Source organism: Pistacia vera, unplaced genomic scaffold (genome assembly GCF_008641045.1).
Source record: "Pistacia vera cultivar Batoury unplaced genomic scaffold, PisVer_v2 Contig441, whole genome shotgun sequence".
Lineage (NCBI taxonomy): Eukaryota > Viridiplantae > Streptophyta > Magnoliopsida > Sapindales > Anacardiaceae > Pistacia > Pistacia vera.
Genome location: NW_022196270.1, coordinates 503,102 through 521,998, shown reverse-complemented (window position 1 = coordinate 521,998; position 18,897 = coordinate 503,102). Strand labels below are relative to the sequence as shown.

Below are 18,897 nucleotides of genomic sequence, written 5' to 3'. Positions count from 1 at the left end.
CTGCTGGATATGATGATGTCACTAGTCCTACCCGTCGGCCACACCGGTTGAACAGCTCAACCCAAGAATTAGCCCCTTGGCCGGGTCAGTCCCTGGGTCGAGTATTAAAACATTGCACAACACAAAGAGCAACTCAGATTTTTAAAGTTATTCTTCAATGAGGACAACTTCCAGTCCTGCTTTAGTGTATTCATCTTTCGACTCTAATTCCTCAAACCATGCCGCTTGTGCTCAAACTTCGGTGTATTTATCTCTAGGACGAGTCTTTAACCTGATCACATATACAATAAGGATATATTCTTAATGGGCCAATATGGAGAAGAATGCAAAGTTAAATAACATTATTTTAAAAACTTTTAGGATCTATGTAAAAATACAAAATATTTGGAACAAATCTCGTTTACTTGCAAGTTAAAAGTAAAATTAAAATATTGGTCAAATATTTTTTTTTTTTTTTTTAAACCAAAAGATGTAAAATTCTGTCTTTCTAAGTATTTGTTACTGTGCGTTCACCTAAGTATAGTTGGTACATTTATGTGTGTGAGAGACTGGGAGCTTCATCTACGGGCTGAGAATTTTATACGTATGCCAAAAGGCTTGATGTTTGGGCTAGGCCCATCAATACAATGCTATAGGCCTACTAGATGTAAAATAGCCCACATGTCCATCTCACCCATTGTCATCTATATTTATAATCTAAAATATATGATTATATATCAAAGTTACACACAAAAATCAGAATATTAATTTTTTTTAGTTATTTTCTTAAAAAGTAATTTTGTTTTAGATTTAACTAAATAAAGATAATTCATATAGGGAGAACGACATTTTCCTACCCAATGTTTGGTGAAACGACACTTTTCCATCTGTCAAGTTTTAAAATGACACTTTCCCATTCTTCATCAGGTTCTGTTAATGTTTTCTGTTAACATTTGATTGAAAAGATGAAAATACCCTTAAATAGTTTATTTTTTAATTAATTTATTATAAATTAAAATTTTGTTAAGTTAAAGTCTTTACTTGATTATTTATTAGTTCAAGTGTAAAGATACATTGTTTCCTTTATTTATTTAATTAATTAGGAATATTGATTTTCTAGGTTAATTAGTAAAAATTATAAATTTAGTAGATTATTGAATAATAGTGATGGGATATTGATGACATTATAAATAAATAAATATTAAGGTCATTTAACTTTAAACAATTTCATAGCATTACTCCTCACTTTTTAGGTGGGGTTAACTATTTTTTCTTTTTTTCTCTTTTAATATTTGACTTTTTGGCTAGTTAAAAAATAATAAAAATTTATAAAGTCAAATATTTAAGGGTATTTTTATATTTTCAGTAAAATATTAACGGAAAATATAATAGAATCTAACGAAGGGTTAAAAAATGTTGTTTCGCCAAACCTTGGGTGAGAATATGTCGTTCTCCCATTTATATAACAACAAAGCTACGGATGTCGAAAATGTGTACCGACCTACGTGTACCCCTGATTCACACCACGCCTGATTTTTTTATAATTATTTTTTTAGTGAACAGTTGTCCATCAAATATGAACGATCGTTCACTCACATGGACTTCCATCCATATTATATGGACGGGGGTCCATTTACTACGGACAGGCGTCCCCATTTAAAGGACGCCCGTCCATAAATAAAATGGAATAATTTTTTTTTATAAAAATTAGGGACAGTCGTTCATAAATTTTGGACAGCCGTCCTTAACCAAAATATGAAAATAAAAAAAAATAAAAACTTTGGGGAAGGTCGTCCATAAATTTTGGACGGCCGTCCCTTATGTTTGGATGGGCATCCATTCGTCCCTTATGTTTGGACCAGCGTCCATTACGAATGGACGCCCGTCCATACTTTAAAAAAAAAAAAAAGAACATTTGGACGGGCATCCATTAGGAATGGACTCCCGTCCATTATTTTGGTTTCTAAAAATTAAAGAAAAACTTTGGATGGGACGGGCGTCCATAAGGAATGGACGCCCGTCCATTACTTACGTTTTTTAAAATAAAAGAAAAACTTACAGTTTCATGCAAGGCTGATGGGTTTGAGATCGCCAATGCAGTTAGGAAGTGTTCGTTAGTTACAACCATTGAATTCAACACCTCAGCATCACTTGTCTCGTCCTCTAAGTCAATGACATCCATTTTCTCTCGGATACACTGAAGGGCCGCTTCAATACAGAGAGCAGCAAGATCTGCTCCCACATAACCATGGGTATCTCTTGCAACTCTTTCAAGATCAACCTAAAACATGCCATCAAATAAGAATGTCACTATACTAAAGAAAAAAGACATAAAATGATTTATAAAAGACAATGAGATGAAGCAGATAAGAGTCCTACATCTTCAGCAAGCTTCATGTTTCTTGTGTGGATTCGGAGAACTTCCAATCTTCCAACTTCATCAGGAACACCTATGTCAATCTCTCGATCAAATCTCTCAAATCTCCTCAAAGCAGGATAAATGCTATTTGGCCTATTTGTGGCTCCCATAACAATCACATGGGCCCGGGACTTAAGGCCATCCATTAGAGTTAGAAGCTGGGACACTATACGCCTCTCCACTTCACCATGTGTCTTTTCCCTCTTTGGAGCTATGGAATCTAATTCATCAATAAATATGATTGATGGGCATTCTTTTCTCCTTCTTCAAATGCCTTCCTCAAGTTGCTTTCACTCTCACCAGCCAACTTTGACATTATTTCAGCTCCATTAATCAAAAAGAAGAAAACACCTGTCTCATTAGCAATAGCTCTTGCAATCAAGGTTTTTCCAGACCCAGGTGGCCCGTAAAGCAAGATTCCCTTTGGGGGTTTCACACCAATTGATTTGAAGAGCTGAGGGTGTCTGAGAGGAAGTTCTACAGGCTCACGAATTTGAGCCATTTGCTTCCTAACACCGCCGACATCATCATAGCCTATTTCATTTAACCTCTCCTCATCCTCATGTTTGATGGGTTCGCCTTCACAGAATTTCGATCGAAAGAGGGAGAAAATGGAATATGTTGTTGCTCAACATCATCCAGGGATGGGTAATATTCCCAAAGCTACAAAAGGTGAGCAGGTGGTAGTAGGGTGGCTGGCTTGGTTGGCCACAATGGCTGGAGAGGCGATCAAGGGATGGGTTCCACGACGTGCAGATTCTTTTGAGAAGCTGGACAAAGTAAGCTTCTTCTTCTTTGATCCATTAATAGCTCCTTCAATTTATTTATTTATTTTTTTTTTTAAGTATGGATGGGCGTCCATTAGGAATAGATGCCCGTCCAAACGTAAGGGACGGTCGTCCCCAAAGTTTTTTTTTATTTTTTTTATGTTCATATTTTGGTTAAGGATAGCCGTCCAAAATTTATGAACGGCCATCCATAATTTTTATAAAAAAAATTTATTTCATTTTATTTATCGACGAACGTCCTTTAAATGGAGACGTCTGTCTGTAGTAAATGGACCCCCGTCCATATAATATGGACGAAAGTCCATGTGAGTGAGTGACTGTCCATATTTGATGGACGGCCGTTTACTAGAAAAATAATTATAGAAAAATCAGGCGTGGTGTGAGTCAGGGGTATACGTAGGCTGATACATATTTTCGATGTAAAATTTTCGATGTCCGTAGCTTTATTGTTTATATAATAAATAACCTTTTGCTTAAACTTGAAAAGTATATGGACGAGATCCGGAAACAGAGCATAGAAGTTTGAGTAAGCATTAATTAACTTGATGTATCAGTTATTATAGTGATCCTTTTTTAGCACCCCTTTACGCAACCACACTTAAATTATTTTCAATTTGTGATAAATCAAAGCAATACTAGTTCCTTATTATTATTGAAAACTTTACGGTGACGCTTTTGACTTTACAGGACATATATCAAGGCTCGAGGTTGAAAGAGTAAGAGGTTTCGTATATTTCTTCACCCCTTCTTAAAAATAAATAGTAAATTCTTTCATTATCAGGATTCATTTGAGATTATAAACGTATAGTTGAATTTATTTTAATTGTTTTATTGTTTTAACAATCAATAAACCTTGATCCCTTGTAGAATTGACACGGTACAAGATTGATCGCCATAATTAATGATTATATGACCACCAAAATAACCACCTCCATACCCCTTTATTGACCCCAAATTCATTCTACAATGGTGCTTAGTCCTATTCCATTGACACAATTAATATTTTAGTTTTGTGGATATGGTAGCATAGGCAGTATGCTAACTACCTAAAAGTAATTAATAATCTTTTAAAAATATAAAAAAAGACTAATGTAACATATTAGTAATATTTTTAAACTTTATAAATTTACTTTTAATAATGTTTTACTAATTCATCCATTTTTTATGCCCATTAATTTGGCGTATCTTAATTTTTAATCAGCTACCTTGTTAACTTAAGTATAAAGTTTCAATTTATGAATTTTAGTTGAATACATTTCTCTTTGATCTCTTTAGAGAATAAGAATATGCTGATGTGGAAAACTGAATTGGAAAATTTTGTCACCTTCTGATAATTAACACATTAGCCTCCACCACCTTTCCCTTATTTCTCACTACCATGACCACCCACATCCACAAATTGACAGAACCACCACCCCTACTGCCGCCATCGGCAGAAACACCAGAGCCGCACCATCTCCCCATTCTCATGCTACTCCCCACAACTCTCCCTTTTTCATTTTAGCTACTTGTGTTACACTCTTCATTCTCTGTCAATCCAAATTCTTCACGTTCCACCAATATCTCTCTCCTCTCCCTCTCCTTCACGGTCTTTCATCAGCCATCAATGGCAGACGGTCACCAACTGCACCCAGGACAACCTCAACTCCAGGGCCAAGGCTTCGACACTCATCACGTTTCTCCCGCTGAAAGACTTACGTTACACAGACAAACCGTCCAGGGACACACGGGGTTCATGAGCTCCATGTATGATTCTCACGAAGAGGGCGAGGTGCAATACCAACAGTTTCCTTCAAAATCATCAGACGACCGGCTACTGTGTCTAAAAGGACGCGACACACCACGACGGCTCGTGGAATTACTATACCCTTGCGTGGCCTGAAACGCTCCTGTGAACGCCACTCTCATGAAAGGCTTAACGTTTGTTTCGTATAATCATTACAATTACGATAACATATGGCATGGACTATCCGCGGTCGTCCCATTTCGCTTGGCATAGAAAAAATGGCTGTGAATCGCCGACAAGGTGGATTTTGTATCACTGGGGAGTGAGCTGAGAATGGGGTCGTGGCTGACGACTCTGATGGAAGCGACGTTCAATGGGGAGCCGTGATTGAAGGATTTGATGAGGGAATGAGATGGATTTTATTGCTTGAAAAGGCTTGGTATGAGACACAACGAGGGAGGGATTTCGAGAGAAAAGAGATGGAGGTTTATGATTTGATGAGATTAAGCTAGGATGTATTGTCACATGACCGGAGAGAAGAGATGCGAATAACATTGGGATGATTTTGTTTATGAGACTGGGCCAAGGTCATTCAAGAGAGTCGATTGTTACTGGGATCTTTCGGAAAGAATGTGGTAAAGTTGTGGCTGCAAGTTAATGGTGGCTACTCGAATAACCTCACCTTCTGTGAACAGGTTAGTGGTTTTCTCACTTTGATAATTCAATTCTACAAATTTAGAATATATTTGTTTACTTTTTACTACTATATCATCAATGTTATAATCAATTTGGGCATATTTTTCTTGGTCTTAAAATCTAAAAAATGGATTTACAGATCACACAGAGCTTAAAGTTGGATCAGCTGAATCTACATCTAATATATTAATTGTACAAGTTAATCGAGGATTAGTTATCTTAAAAGGGATCAAATATAATTTCAAACGCATTGAGTTTTTGGGAGTAGGAATGCATAACTGACAAGCATAATGATATCCATCTCAATTTAAGAAATGTTGCGTAGATGATGATGCTTTATGGACCACTAATGCATATTGTACATCTCCTATATTTAGGCATATTAATAAGTTATCAAATTAAAAATTATGGTTTCTGATTGTAGACGTCCTCGAAACCGCGGCAGCTGAATAAATTTTGATTGAATCTATTCTTTAAAAACGTTAATTCCCTTTTTAGAGCATTTGTAATGATGCTCTTTATTTTGAAAACATCTTAATATATAAAGAACATCTTCATTAATTTTTAAATATAAAGAACATAATTTTTATTCAAATCTAATAACTCTTTAAATTAACGAAGATGCTCTTTATTTTTAGAAAGTGACTTAATGAGAGAGAGAATTAATAAATAAAATGCATATGAACTTATAGTTTATTAATTAAAATTAGGATAAATGAAATTTGACTGTCTAACTGAGAGAGTCAACTCATTCTCTAATTTATATTTTAAAAGATAAGATCTGTTTGCACTGTTGTTTTTATGGATAACTCTTTATAATAAAGAGTTTGAGTCATATAAAAAGTCTTTTAGAGATGCTCTTAGTCAGTAAAATAGCTATTCCTTTATTTCTTCAATATTCAGAATGTTTTTAATCTCTCTAATAACACTATTTTTTACTCACAAACATTGAAGAGATGAATAGAGCAAAATAATGCAAAAAAAGAATTTACAGAGGAAAAGCGAAATAATTAATTTAGGAAAGACAAAAAACCGTAGTCAATCATTAAAATCATAATTAATTCAGAAGCATCAGCATTGGAAGGTTTTCAAACCTAATACTGGACCTTTGAATTTATATACCGCTTTATAACCATATATATGAATGGTTCTTGTTTTCAAACAAATCCCTTGAAATTTTATAATATTTATCACAAACTTTCTGTCTAATATTTAATCTCTAATGTGTTATAATTGATTGCTTGATAAGGTAAAGTTGATGCATGACGGACATTCTGGTGCCTCATGGAGCTCAGCTAACCAACATGTTCCTCATGGACAGAAATAGCAGTGTAATGGAATTCTTCCCTAAGGATGGCTAAAGCTCGCCGGCGTTGGCCAGTACGTTTATCATTGGATCGCTAGCTGGTCCGGATAGGCACCAAGTGCCTGGCGAGATCCTATGGGGAAAATGTTCTTTCCCTAAGTATATCGTCGTTGCATGTCATTTACAAGAGTGGTAAATTGGATACAATGAAACTTTTTTGCTGAATGGCCCCGAAATGTTCTAAATGAGGTGAAGACAAGGAAAGAACTAGAAAAAGCATCACAAAGTGCTTCTTCTTAGAATGTGCTTGTAGGTAGCTCAATTTTCTTTCATGAGCATACTTTCAAGTACACACTAAGTACTTTGTGAAATTATAGCTGTTGAAAGTCAAGTTGTTGTTGTTTTAGTGGTTGTTTTATTTTCTTGTTAAATTCTATGTTTAGCTAATGTACTTGTTTTTGGAGTTTTTATTATTTAATTTTTTTTCTTAATTATCATTTTCCTTTTAGAAAGATTGAATTTCTAATTGCCAAATCTTCTTGATTCTTTTATTTCTCCTTTAAAAGAGATTATTTTCCGGAATTGTCTTACCATCGTAGCCTATTTATTTTTGTCTTCTTTATTCAAACAAAGAAATCACAGAAGAAATTGAGCTTGTGTTTCTTCATTCTTCAAGTCTTTATTTTCTTCATGGTATCAGAGCAGGTTTAATCCTGTTTCATTTTCATCGAGTTTTTCCTACTCGTTATCTTTGGGTCTTCTAAATCTTCATGCCCAAATACGGACTAGGCTTTAGTATGGCTACAGAAGGTAATGGACACAATTATGTTCCTTCATCTCCTTTTGTTCACAATATGGAAGCCACCCATGATCCTATTACCTCTCATAAATTGAATGGACACAATTATGTTCCATGCTCTCAATCCATCTTAATGTTCATTCGAGGGAGAAAAATACAACTACCTTACCAGTGCTTCAGCAGCCCCAGAACCAACGACTCCTACCTACAAGAGTGGTTGGCAGAAAACAACATGGTGATGTCATGGCTCGTCAACTCAATGAACATGAACATCAGAGAGAATTTCTGGCGTTCGCAACTGCTAAGGAGATCTAGGATACTGCTAAGGAAACTTACTCCAACATCAAGATTCAGAGGTGGTAGAGATTAAAGGGATTCTCCATGGTCTACGACAAGGTGATCTCATGGTAACTCAATATTTTAATATACTTATGCGCAACTGGCATCAACTTGATAATTATAAGGTTCATAACTGGTCATGTGCTACTGATGGATCATTGTATAAAAAGATTGCAGAGAAAAAACGTGTTTACAAGTTTTTGCTAGGTTTGAAAATCTTGATGAGGTTCATGGGAGACTGTTACGATGTTAGTTTATTAAAACATATAACTAATTCTATTACTCTGTTAATCACGTGTTAGAGTTTGTTAATATGGTTTTAAGTTTGTTAAACAGTTGGTTATTAGCTAGTTAGTACAACTTGTATAAATACAAAACTGTAGCTATCATTCATAGTCAATAAAAAACACAAAAACAAATTACACTTTCTTTCTCATACTTTCCCTTTTTCTTCTCTGCACTTTATCAGTTTACTTTTCGTTCCTCTGCATTTTACCAACTGCTTTAACAAAGTTCAGCTGATTTTCACCTCTAATTTGGTATCAGAGCCATCGACTAACATCACAATGGCTGATTCCTTTTCTTTTTCTTCTCCTGTTAACAAAACTGACAGAAACACGAATTTCAAATCTGCATCTGAAACAATTAGTCTCGTTAGCTCATCGTCAATATCCTCTTCAACCTTGGTAATCATTTCTCCAAAATTGACTCATGATAATCATCGCTTTTGGAAATCCCAGGTGTTATTTGCTGTTGGAGCTCACGATCTTGAAGAACACTTGATTGGTTTGATAGCTTGTCCTGCTCCTTTTATAAGAACACAGTCAGAAAATCTGAATTCAGAGGTAACCAAGAAATTTAACCCTAAGTATTTGCTTTGGAAGAAAACTGATAAATTACTGGTTAGTTGGTTGCTATCATCTATCTCAGAGTCAATGTTTGCTGTAATCTCCAACTGCTTGTATGCTGTTGATATTTGGCTCACCTTAGAAAATGAATTTATCACTGAATCGAGAGCCAAAACTCTCCATGTTAAGAGTCTTTTACAGAACACAAAAAAGGAGAATATGAGTATGCACAATTACTTTCTAAAAATGAAAGGTTTTGCCGAAAATTTAACTGCAAGTGGAGTTATTATAACAGATGAAGAACTCCTCAATTATATCCTAGATGGCCTAGACTCAGAGTATGATGCTGCGGTTGTAAACATTACCACTAGATTAGAGTCAAAACTTGACCCAATTTCTGTCCAAGAAGCACAAATTGTGCTACAAAACCTGGAGCTTAGGCTAGAAATAGCAAATACTGCAATGAGTTCAGCTATTCATAATGAGTTTCATGGTGGTCTAGCCAATGTAGCAACTCTTTCCATTGATAATGATACAAAAAAATCACAGACCATTCAATCTTCGTTTCCTACTGAAATTTCTCAATTCCATATAACATCATCTCCTAGACACCAAATCCCCACCTTTAATCCTACCCCTTTATTTAACCCCTCCACTTTCAATCAAATGCCTTACCTTACCACTAATCCAAATCAAGTCTCATACTCCACTCCTCAAAATCAGTTCCAAAATCAACAATTTTCTGGAGGATTTCCTGGTGGCAGGGCAAAAGGTAGAGGAGGTGGCAGAGGGAAACCCATCTGTCAAGTATGTGGTAAAACAGGACACTTGGCCCTAAATTGTTATCACCGGTTTGATGTGAATTTCAAAGGAAATAGCTCATTGCTTAGAGGCAACTTTACTTCTCTTGGATATTTGAGATCAACCACTTTTAATCCTGGACAACAGTATTCTAATTCCGGAAATCAGTACTCCAATTTTGGAAATCAATATTCTGCAACAACAACTCATTCTTATGGACTAGGTTTATAGTCAGGTTCATCAATTTCTACAAATCATGGAACCTCAGCTGGGAACATTGATAATCAGTCCAACTCATCAGCATCTGCTCATGTGCACAATCAAGCATTAGTTGCATAGTCTCAGCGGTTTAAACAATCACCAGCAGCTATCAACTATATTGCTACACCTTCCATGGTTCAAGACAGTGCTTGGTACATGGACTCTGGAGCTAAAGACCATGTTACCTCAGATTTTTCACAACTCATGGGTAGCACCAACTATGCTGGCAGTGAGCAACTCCAAGTTGGAAATGGTGAGCTTCTATCTATTACTCATACTGGCTTTGTTACTTTATTTTGTCTAAATAGAGTCTTACACCTTAGAAATGTTTTGTGTGTTCCACATATTACCAAGAATCTTTTTAGTATGTCTAAACTAACTAAAAAAAATGATGTTTCAGTTGAATTTTTTACTGATTCATGTATGGTAAAGGACAAGATCTCCCAAGCCATTCTTCTTCAAGGAATGCTTAAAGATGGTCTATATCGACTACAAGTTCCAGCTTACCCAAACCTCAAGTCTAAAAACAGTTGTCCTATCTCATCTCTCCATAAAACAGTACCTGCATCTACATCATTTGCTAAACACTCACAACTTCCTATTTCAATTCCCTTTAATGCTTGTACTCCCATATGTAATATTCCTTTTAATAAAACTACGATACAACATTCTGACTCTTTTGTTTCAGATGTTATGCACTCTGTAATTGATCCCAATTCTATCAATAAATTGCATAAATTTGAGTATTTTCCAGCACAGAAAACAAATATTCTGCTTTGGCATAAGAGGCTTGGTCATCCACACATGGCAGTCCTTACAAAAATTCTCAATGCCCTAAAAATTCCTCATCACACTAAAAATGATATTACATTTTGTCAAGCATGTAAGTATGGGAAGTTACATCAGTCAACTTTTCCTAGGTCCTCATTCCATGCATCTAAACCTCTAGAATTAATATACTCTGATCTTTGGGGGCCTTCTCCAGTCCCATCACCTGAAGGATTCAAGTATTACATCCAATTTTTGGATGATCATAGTAGATTCACTTGGATTTTCCCTTTAAAAGCTAAATCTGAAACTCAGACTGTTTTTAAGCAATTTCATGTCTTGGTTGAAAAACAATTTAACACCTCAATAAAATGTGTTCAAACCGATTGGGGTGGAGAATATAGAAGCTTAGTTCCCTATCTTCAAGAACATGGGATTCTTTTTAGGCACCCTTGTCCTCTCACTCACCAACAAAACGGTAGAGTTGAGAGAAAACATAGACAAATAGTAGAACAAGGCCTTACCTTGCTTGCCCAAGCCTGCATGCCACTAAAACACTGGTGGTTTGCATTTCAAACTGCAACCTATCTCACCAATAGACTCCCCACATCTGTCCTGTCACATTTATCTCCATTTCAGATTCTGTTTCACACTTTACCAAACTATTCAGCCTTTAAAGTTTTTGGATGTGTTGTTTACCCATTTCTTAGACCATACAGCAGTCATAAATTCAACTTTCATACTAGTAAATGTACTTTTGTTGGTTATAGTTTACAGCACAAGGGTTATAAGTATTTGGATCCCACTTGTCGTATTTATTTTTGTCAAAGTGTGAGTTTTGATTATACTGAATTTCCATTTGCATCTGCTCAAACATCTGTTTCTTTGTCTTCTAATGATTCATTTTCATGTGACTCTCATTCACATTCTTTTAATCATTCTGTTTGGCATTTACCTCAGCATTCCCATATACATTTCATACCTCCTAATGGTCCTACCACAATGAATCAGTCTAAAATACTGGATACGTCAGGTTCTCATCCTACCACTTTACATCAGTCTAACACTTAAGACACATCACATTCTACCCCAGTTCTCCAGCCAACTCCTCCTTTCAATAAGTCTCCCACATTTGATCCTATCACACATGACAATACTCCTTATCCTGTCCTAGAAACGAACCTGTTAGATCAACTTCAAACCGCCACATTATCACCACAAACTAATACATCTGATCAGTCCCAAACATCCATACTATCACCTCAAACTTTAGACTCCAATGAATCTTATGATTCTATTCCATTATATGTCTCTTTACCTCTTGCCAAACCCTGCCCTCAACCATTAAACACACATCCTATGCTTACTAGGTCTAAGACTAGAGCTCATAATACTATCTTAGTTTCTTCCCTTGACACCAAAGAGCCAGTAACAGTATTAGAAGCTCTCTCTCATCCATCCTGGAAGGTTTCCATGCAAACTAAATTTGATGCCCTGTTGAATAATAACACTTGGGAGCTGGTTCCTCTCACCTCTGAAATGCATCCAGTTGGTAGTAAATGAGTGTTTAAAATCAAGTATAACTCTGATGGATCTGTTTAGAGGTTCAAAGCCAGGTTAGTGGCTAAAGGATTTCAACAAACTTCAGGTGTAGATTACTTGGAAACTTTCAGCCCTGTAGTAAAGTCACCAACTATTCGTGTAATCCTCAGCTTGGCAGTGAATAATGGGTGGGATATACAACAGATTGACATTAACAATGCATTCCTAAATGGTGAACTTACTGAGACAGTATACATGACTCAGCTTGAAGGGTTTGTTAACCATGCACAACCTCATCATGTGTGTAAATTAATTAAGGCTCTTTATGGCTTAAAACAAGCACCAAGAGCCTGGTTTGAGAAGCTAAAATAGGCCTTTTTGTAGTGGGGTTTTACACATTCTGTGGCAGATTCAAGTCTTTTTATTTACAAAAAGGATGAGAAAATCATGTATGTCCTAGTTTATGTGGATGACATGTTACTCATCGGAAATAATCCTACTTTAGTACAAGCTACTGTTCAAGACTTAAACACTAAATTTGCCTTAAAAGTCTTGGGATCTTTAAAGTATTTTCTTGGTTTTGAAGTTTCCAAAACTGCATTAGGTCTTCATATGAATCAAGCAAAGTATGCTAAAGATTTTTGGAAAGAACTAACATGAGAGAATGCAAGCCTTGTACTACCCCCATGGCTCTCGACACCAAGTTAACTCTGAATGACAATGAGCCTTATGAAAATCCAGCCCTTTATAGAAGCACAATAGGAGCTCTCCAATATCTGACCTTATCTAAACTTGATATTGCTTATTGTGTTAACAAGTTAAGTCAGTTTCTTAAAGCTCCCACACAACTACATTGGCAGGCTTGCAAAAGGTTACTTCGATACATTAAAGGCACAACTCACTTTGGCTTACAATTCACTAAAAGTCATGGATTAAACCTGGAGTGTTACACAAATTCTGACTGGGCAAGCAGCCTTGAAGACCGTAGGTCCACTAGTGGCTGTTATGTCTTTCTTGGCTCAAATCTACTTCAATGGACCTCTAGAAAACAGAAGGTAGTAGCCCTATCATCCATTGAAGCAGAGTACAGAACTCTAGCTCAAGGTGCTACAGAATTGACTTGGTTTTCTAGCCTTTTTTCTAAGATTGGCCTTCCTCTGTTAGAACTTCCAGTCATCTGGTGTGACAACCAGAGTGCTGGTTCATTAGCATCTAATCTTGTCTTCCATAGCAAGACTAAACACATTGAGCTTGATGCTCATTATGTGAGAGAACAAGTCACTGCCCACAAGCTCAAAGTTCAATATATTGCCACTAAATTTGAAAAAGCTGATATTTTTACTAAAGCTCTTCCAGCTTCCAGATTTGAATTTTTAAGGAACAAACTCATAGTTCAAACTCCTTCCAGCTGCTGAATTTCTTGATGAATTCATATGTTCTATTCTTCTGCTAAAGTCAAACTCCTTCCAACTGTTGAAATTCTTGAAGAATTCACTAGGTTCCATTCTTTTGCTGAAGTTACTACTACCTGCTAAGCAATATCTTGATATGTTCTACTCACTGCTGAGGAATTTCCTCTGTTACTGGTTGACTTTGCTGATTAATTTTTTTTTTGCTGATATGGTTGATGCTGATTGATGTTGCTGTTGAATTTTGCTGAAGTAATGCTGGTTGATGCTGGTTGATTTTGTTAAGTTGATGATGGTTGATTTTTTTTTTTTGGTTGATATGGTTAATGCTGATTGATTCTGCTATTGAATGTTGCTGGAGTAATGCCTTTTTTAAGTTGATGATGGCTGATTTTTTTTGCTGATATGGTTGATGCTGATTGATGTTGCTGTTGAATTTTGCTGAAGTAATGCTGGTTGATGCTGGTTGATTTTGTTAAGTTGATGATGGTTGATTTTTTTTTTTTGGTTGATATGGTTAATGCTGATTGATTCTGCTATTGAATGTTGCTGGAGTAATGCCTTTTTTAAGTTGATGATGGCTGATTTTTTTTGCTGATATGGTTGATGCTGATTGATGTTGCTGTTGAATTTTGTCGAAGTAATGCTGATTGATGCTGGTTGATTTTGTTAAGTTGATGATGGTTGATTGTTACTAAAGTGCGTTGATGCTAGAATGAGAAAATGTTGAAGCTTAGGATGAGAAAATGCTGAAGCTTGGCGGTTCAACTGGAGTGCTACTAGTTGATGATGTTGTTGATGCTAGAATGAGAAAATGCTGAAGCTTGGAGGTTCAACTTACGAATGGATGTTAGGATGTTGAAAATGCTGAAGAAGTTGATGCTAGGATGAGAAAATGCTGAAGCTTGGAGGTTCAACTTGCGGATGGATGTTAGGATGATAGAAAGTTTGTTAAAACAGATAACTAATTATGTTACTCTATTAATCACGTGTTAGAGTTTGTTAATATGGTTTTAAGTTTATTAAACAGTTGGTTATTAGCTAGTTAGTACAGCTTGTATAAATACCAAACTGTAGCTATCATTCATAGTCAATAAAAAACGCAAAAACAGATTACACTTTCTCTCTCATACTTTCCCTTTTTCTTCTCTGCACTTTATCAGTTTACTTTTCGTTCCTCTGCATTTTACCAGCTGCTTTAACAAAGTTCAGCTGATTTTCACCTCTAATTGAGACTCATGGGAGTAAAGACATCACCTAGTCTTAGAAAAGCTTTCTCTGAAGTCCAACGGAAAGAAAGTAGGAAGAAGGTCATGATGGGGTCACCTCAACATCTGAATGTAGTTGAAAACTCTGCTTTTTTCACTTGGGGAACTTAGCTTGCCCCTTCAGATAACCACCAAAAAAATAAAGAGGGAAGGCCTTGGTGTGATCATTGTAGAAAACCAGGACATTTGAGGGAAACATGCTGGAAATTACATGCGAAACCATTTTATTGGAAGCCAGCACGACAGATGGAGAAAAAAGGCCAAGGAAATCTGACCTCCACACTCCTGAAGTAAGTCCTTTTAACGAGGAACAAATGGAGATGCTTCAAAAATTATTGTCTCCTCTTCTTTCTACTCAGTCAGAAACTGGTTTGTCTTCAAATCATGTCATTGGTCTGGATCCCTAGCTCACAAAGGTAATTCTATAAGCATTTTTTGTGTGTATAAGAAACAAAAACAAACCCTAGATTATGGACTCAAGAGCATCTAATTATATAATGGGAGATGCAATGGTTTTTTATACATTTACCTCATGTATAAATAACTTAACTGTTAGAATATCGGATGGTTCACTATCAAAGGTTATTGGTACAAGTTCAGTTGTGTTATCAAAGGATATTACACTCAATTTTGTTGTTCTTGTTCCTAACTTGGACTGCAATTTGTTGTCAATTAGTAAACTTACTAAGGAAAGGAGGTGTGTTACTAATTTTTTCTCCACTCATTGTGAATTCCAAGATTTGGATTTGGGGAAGACGATTGGCAATGCTAAGGAGTGCTCTGGGCTATACATCTTTAAAGAGTGCCCTTATTCACAAGAACAACCTCAAACGGCATTTAGTGTTAGTTATTTTTCAGTATTTCGTCAAAATAATGATACTACTATTATGTTATGGCACTATCGCTTAGGTCATCCAATTTTATATATCTCAACATTTATTTCCTTTGTTATTTAATAAAAATCCAAAACATCTTGAGTGTGAAATTTGTCAATTATCCAAGCATGTCCAATCTCATTTTCCTATTCAACCCTATAAAGCATCTATACCATTTTCTATGATTCACAACGATATCTGGGGTCTGTCAAAAATAAAAAATGTAACGGGCGCTACGTGGTTTGCCTCATTCATAGATGATCATAAAAGATTAACTTGGGTGTTTCTTAAGAAAGACAAATCAGAAACAGGTCAAATCTTTTAAAATCCTAAAGTCTGACAATGCTAAGGATAACTTCAATGCAGTACTAGGAGACTTCCTATAAAAAGAATGGATAGTTCACTTAAGTTCCTGTGTAGACACCCGCAACAAAACAAAGTTGCTGAAAGCAAAAATAGACATTTGTTAGAGGTAGCTAGGTCGCTAATGTTCCCTGCAAATGTACCTAAATTCTTCTGGGGGGAAGTCATTCCTACAACATCATATCTTATCAATAGGATGTTGTCTAGGGTGCTAAAATTTCAAACACCGTATCAAACTCTTCTAAAATCTTTTCCAACTACTCGTCTCATTTCCATTGTTCCACATAAATTTTTTGGGTGCTTTGTTTTTGTCTTTGTCCATGTCCATCAACAACATAGAAGTAAACTTGATCCTAGGTCACTTAAGTGCATCTTTCTTGGGTATTCAACAAATCAAAAAGGATATGAGTGTTACTCTATTGTCACAAGAAAATTCTACAATTCAATGGACGTCACCTTTTCTTTAGAATCAGGACACTACCCCAAAACTGATATTTACGGGGAGAATTCAACTTAGGAATATCAATTTTGGGACTTTGAGTCATTCCTAGTGTCACCTATCACCACAAAAAATCACAATCTCTCAGTGCCAGAATATCACATCCCTGTAGAGTCACTTAGTTAGCCTCTACCTACCGAAAGCACCAAGTTCATTGTTGACTTGCGGGATACGGAGCACATCCAAGAGGAAATAGAGGAAAGAGCACTTCCTCAAGAAAACCATGAAGCTGAACCAAGTCCTAATCCTCCCAAAATTTAAGGTAATAGTTCTGACTTAGATGGTTATGTTGATTCTGAGTTAGATAATGAGATCCTAAATATGCCCATAGCTTGGAGAAAAAGGGTTCGATTATGCACTCAACATTACATTGGAAACTTTATGTCATATGATGGCTCGTCGCCTTCTTTTCATGCCTTCACTATTAGTCTTATAGAGATACAAGTTCCTCACAATATTCAGGAAGCTTTCAAGTGTCCTAAGTGGAAGGTTGCCGTTAATGAAGAGATTTAGGCACTAAGAAAGAATGGAACTTGGGAAATTACTGATCTTTCGGGAGGTAAGAAAACTGTTGGGTGTAAGTGTATCTTCACAATGAAATATACGACGGATGATAGTGTGGACATGTATAAAACTCGTTTGGTCACCAAAGGATTCACCCAATCCTATGGCATTGACTATCAGGAAAATTTTGCTTCAATTGCCAAGCTCAACACTGTTTGTGTATTTTTATCCTTAGCAGCTAACCTTAATTGGTATTTGCACCAATTGGATGTGAAGAACACCTTTCTCAATGGTGATCTAGAGGAAGAAGTATATATGGATATTCCTAAAGGGCTTGAGACATCATCTAACTCCAACAAGGTTTGTAGACTTCGAAAATCATTGTATGGACTTAAGCAATCTCTGCGGGCACAGTTTTAGAGATTTACTAAAGTAGTAAAAGGGTATGGATATTCCCAGTGTCAATCTAACCATACTCTATTTGTGAAGCACTTCTTAAAGGGAAGATGGCCATTATTATTGTTTATGTGGACGACATCATTTGGACAGTTGACCATGAGGAAGAAATTAGACTTCTCAAACAATTCTTGGGTAAAGAATTTGAGATCAAGGACCTAGGGGACCTCAAGTACTTCCTCAGGATGGAAATTGGTTGGTCAAAGAAAGGCATCTCTGTTTCCCAACGTAAGTATGTTCTAGATTTGTTAAGTGAAACGGGAATGCTTAGTTGTAAACCTACCGAGACCCCCATGGATCCAACAATCAAGCTTGAAGTTAATGATGTGAGTGTTCCTATCGACAAGGAACGGTATTAACGCCTTGTAGGGAAACTCATCTTTCTTTCCCATACTAGACTTGACATTGGTTTCTTCGTCGGTGTAGTAAGCTAGTTTATGAATTGCCCGATTGAGAGACATATGACTACTGTATACATAATTTTGAAATATCTCAAGATCACTCTAGGTAAGGGTCTATTCTTTTCAAGAACTTCTAAGAGAAATATCGAAGTTTATTCAGATGTAGATTAGGCAAGATCCATTACAGATTGACGATCAACTTCTAGATATTGTTCTTATGTGTGGGGAAACTTGGTAAATTGGAGAAGCAAGAAGTAATCAGTTGTAGCCCGTAGTAGCATAGAAGCAAAATTTCGAGCTATGGCATAGGGAACTTGTGAAAGAATTTGGTTAAAAGATTATTGTTAGAATTAAAGGTCACCTTGGAGCATCCTATGGAATTATACTATGACAATCAAACCACCATCAGTATAGCCAAGAATCTGGTTCATCACGATTGAACTAAGCATGTGGAGATAAACCAATATTTTATCAAAGAAAAGATTGAAGAAGGAATTTTTAAGGTTAGCTACACTCCGACAACTGGTCAAATTGCAGATATTCTTAAAAAAAGCTCTTGCTTGAGTCAACTTTGAAGACTTTGTAGAGAAACTTGGTATGATCAACATCTATACATTGATTTGAGGGGGAGTGTTGAAAGTCAAGCCATTGATTGTTTTATTTGGTTGTTTTGTTTCCTTGTTAAGAGTCTATGTATTAGCTAGTGTATCTTGTTTTTAGGAGTTTTTATTATTTTAGGACTTCTTTTATTTCTTAATTATTCTTTTTCTTTTACAAGAAGATTGAATTCCTAATTGTCAAATCTTCTTATTTCTTTTTATTTTTTCCTTTGAGAGAGATTCCTTTCTGG

At 36.0% G+C, this 18,897-nt stretch overlaps 1 protein-coding gene and 2 pseudogenes across 1 annotated transcript; 2 read left to right on the top strand and 1 right to left on the bottom strand.

Moving 5' to 3' along the window:
• The window catches only part of LOC116144342, a 49,302-nt pseudogene extending 46,318 nt beyond the window's left edge, over positions 1-2,984 (bottom strand).
• A 25-nt stretch (positions 2,985-3,009) lies between these two features.
• On the top strand, positions 3,010-6,935 carry LOC116144341 (annotated as a pseudogene).
• A 6,023-nt stretch (positions 6,936-12,958) lies between these two features.
• On the top strand, positions 12,959-13,687 carry LOC116144340 (secreted RxLR effector protein 161-like). Its single transcript, XM_031429798.1, has one exon. It carries the CDS (start codon positions 12,959-12,961, stop codon positions 13,685-13,687), a length of 729 nt encoding a protein of 242 aa, XP_031285658.1.
• The last annotated feature ends 5,210 nt before the right edge of the window (positions 13,688-18,897 follow it).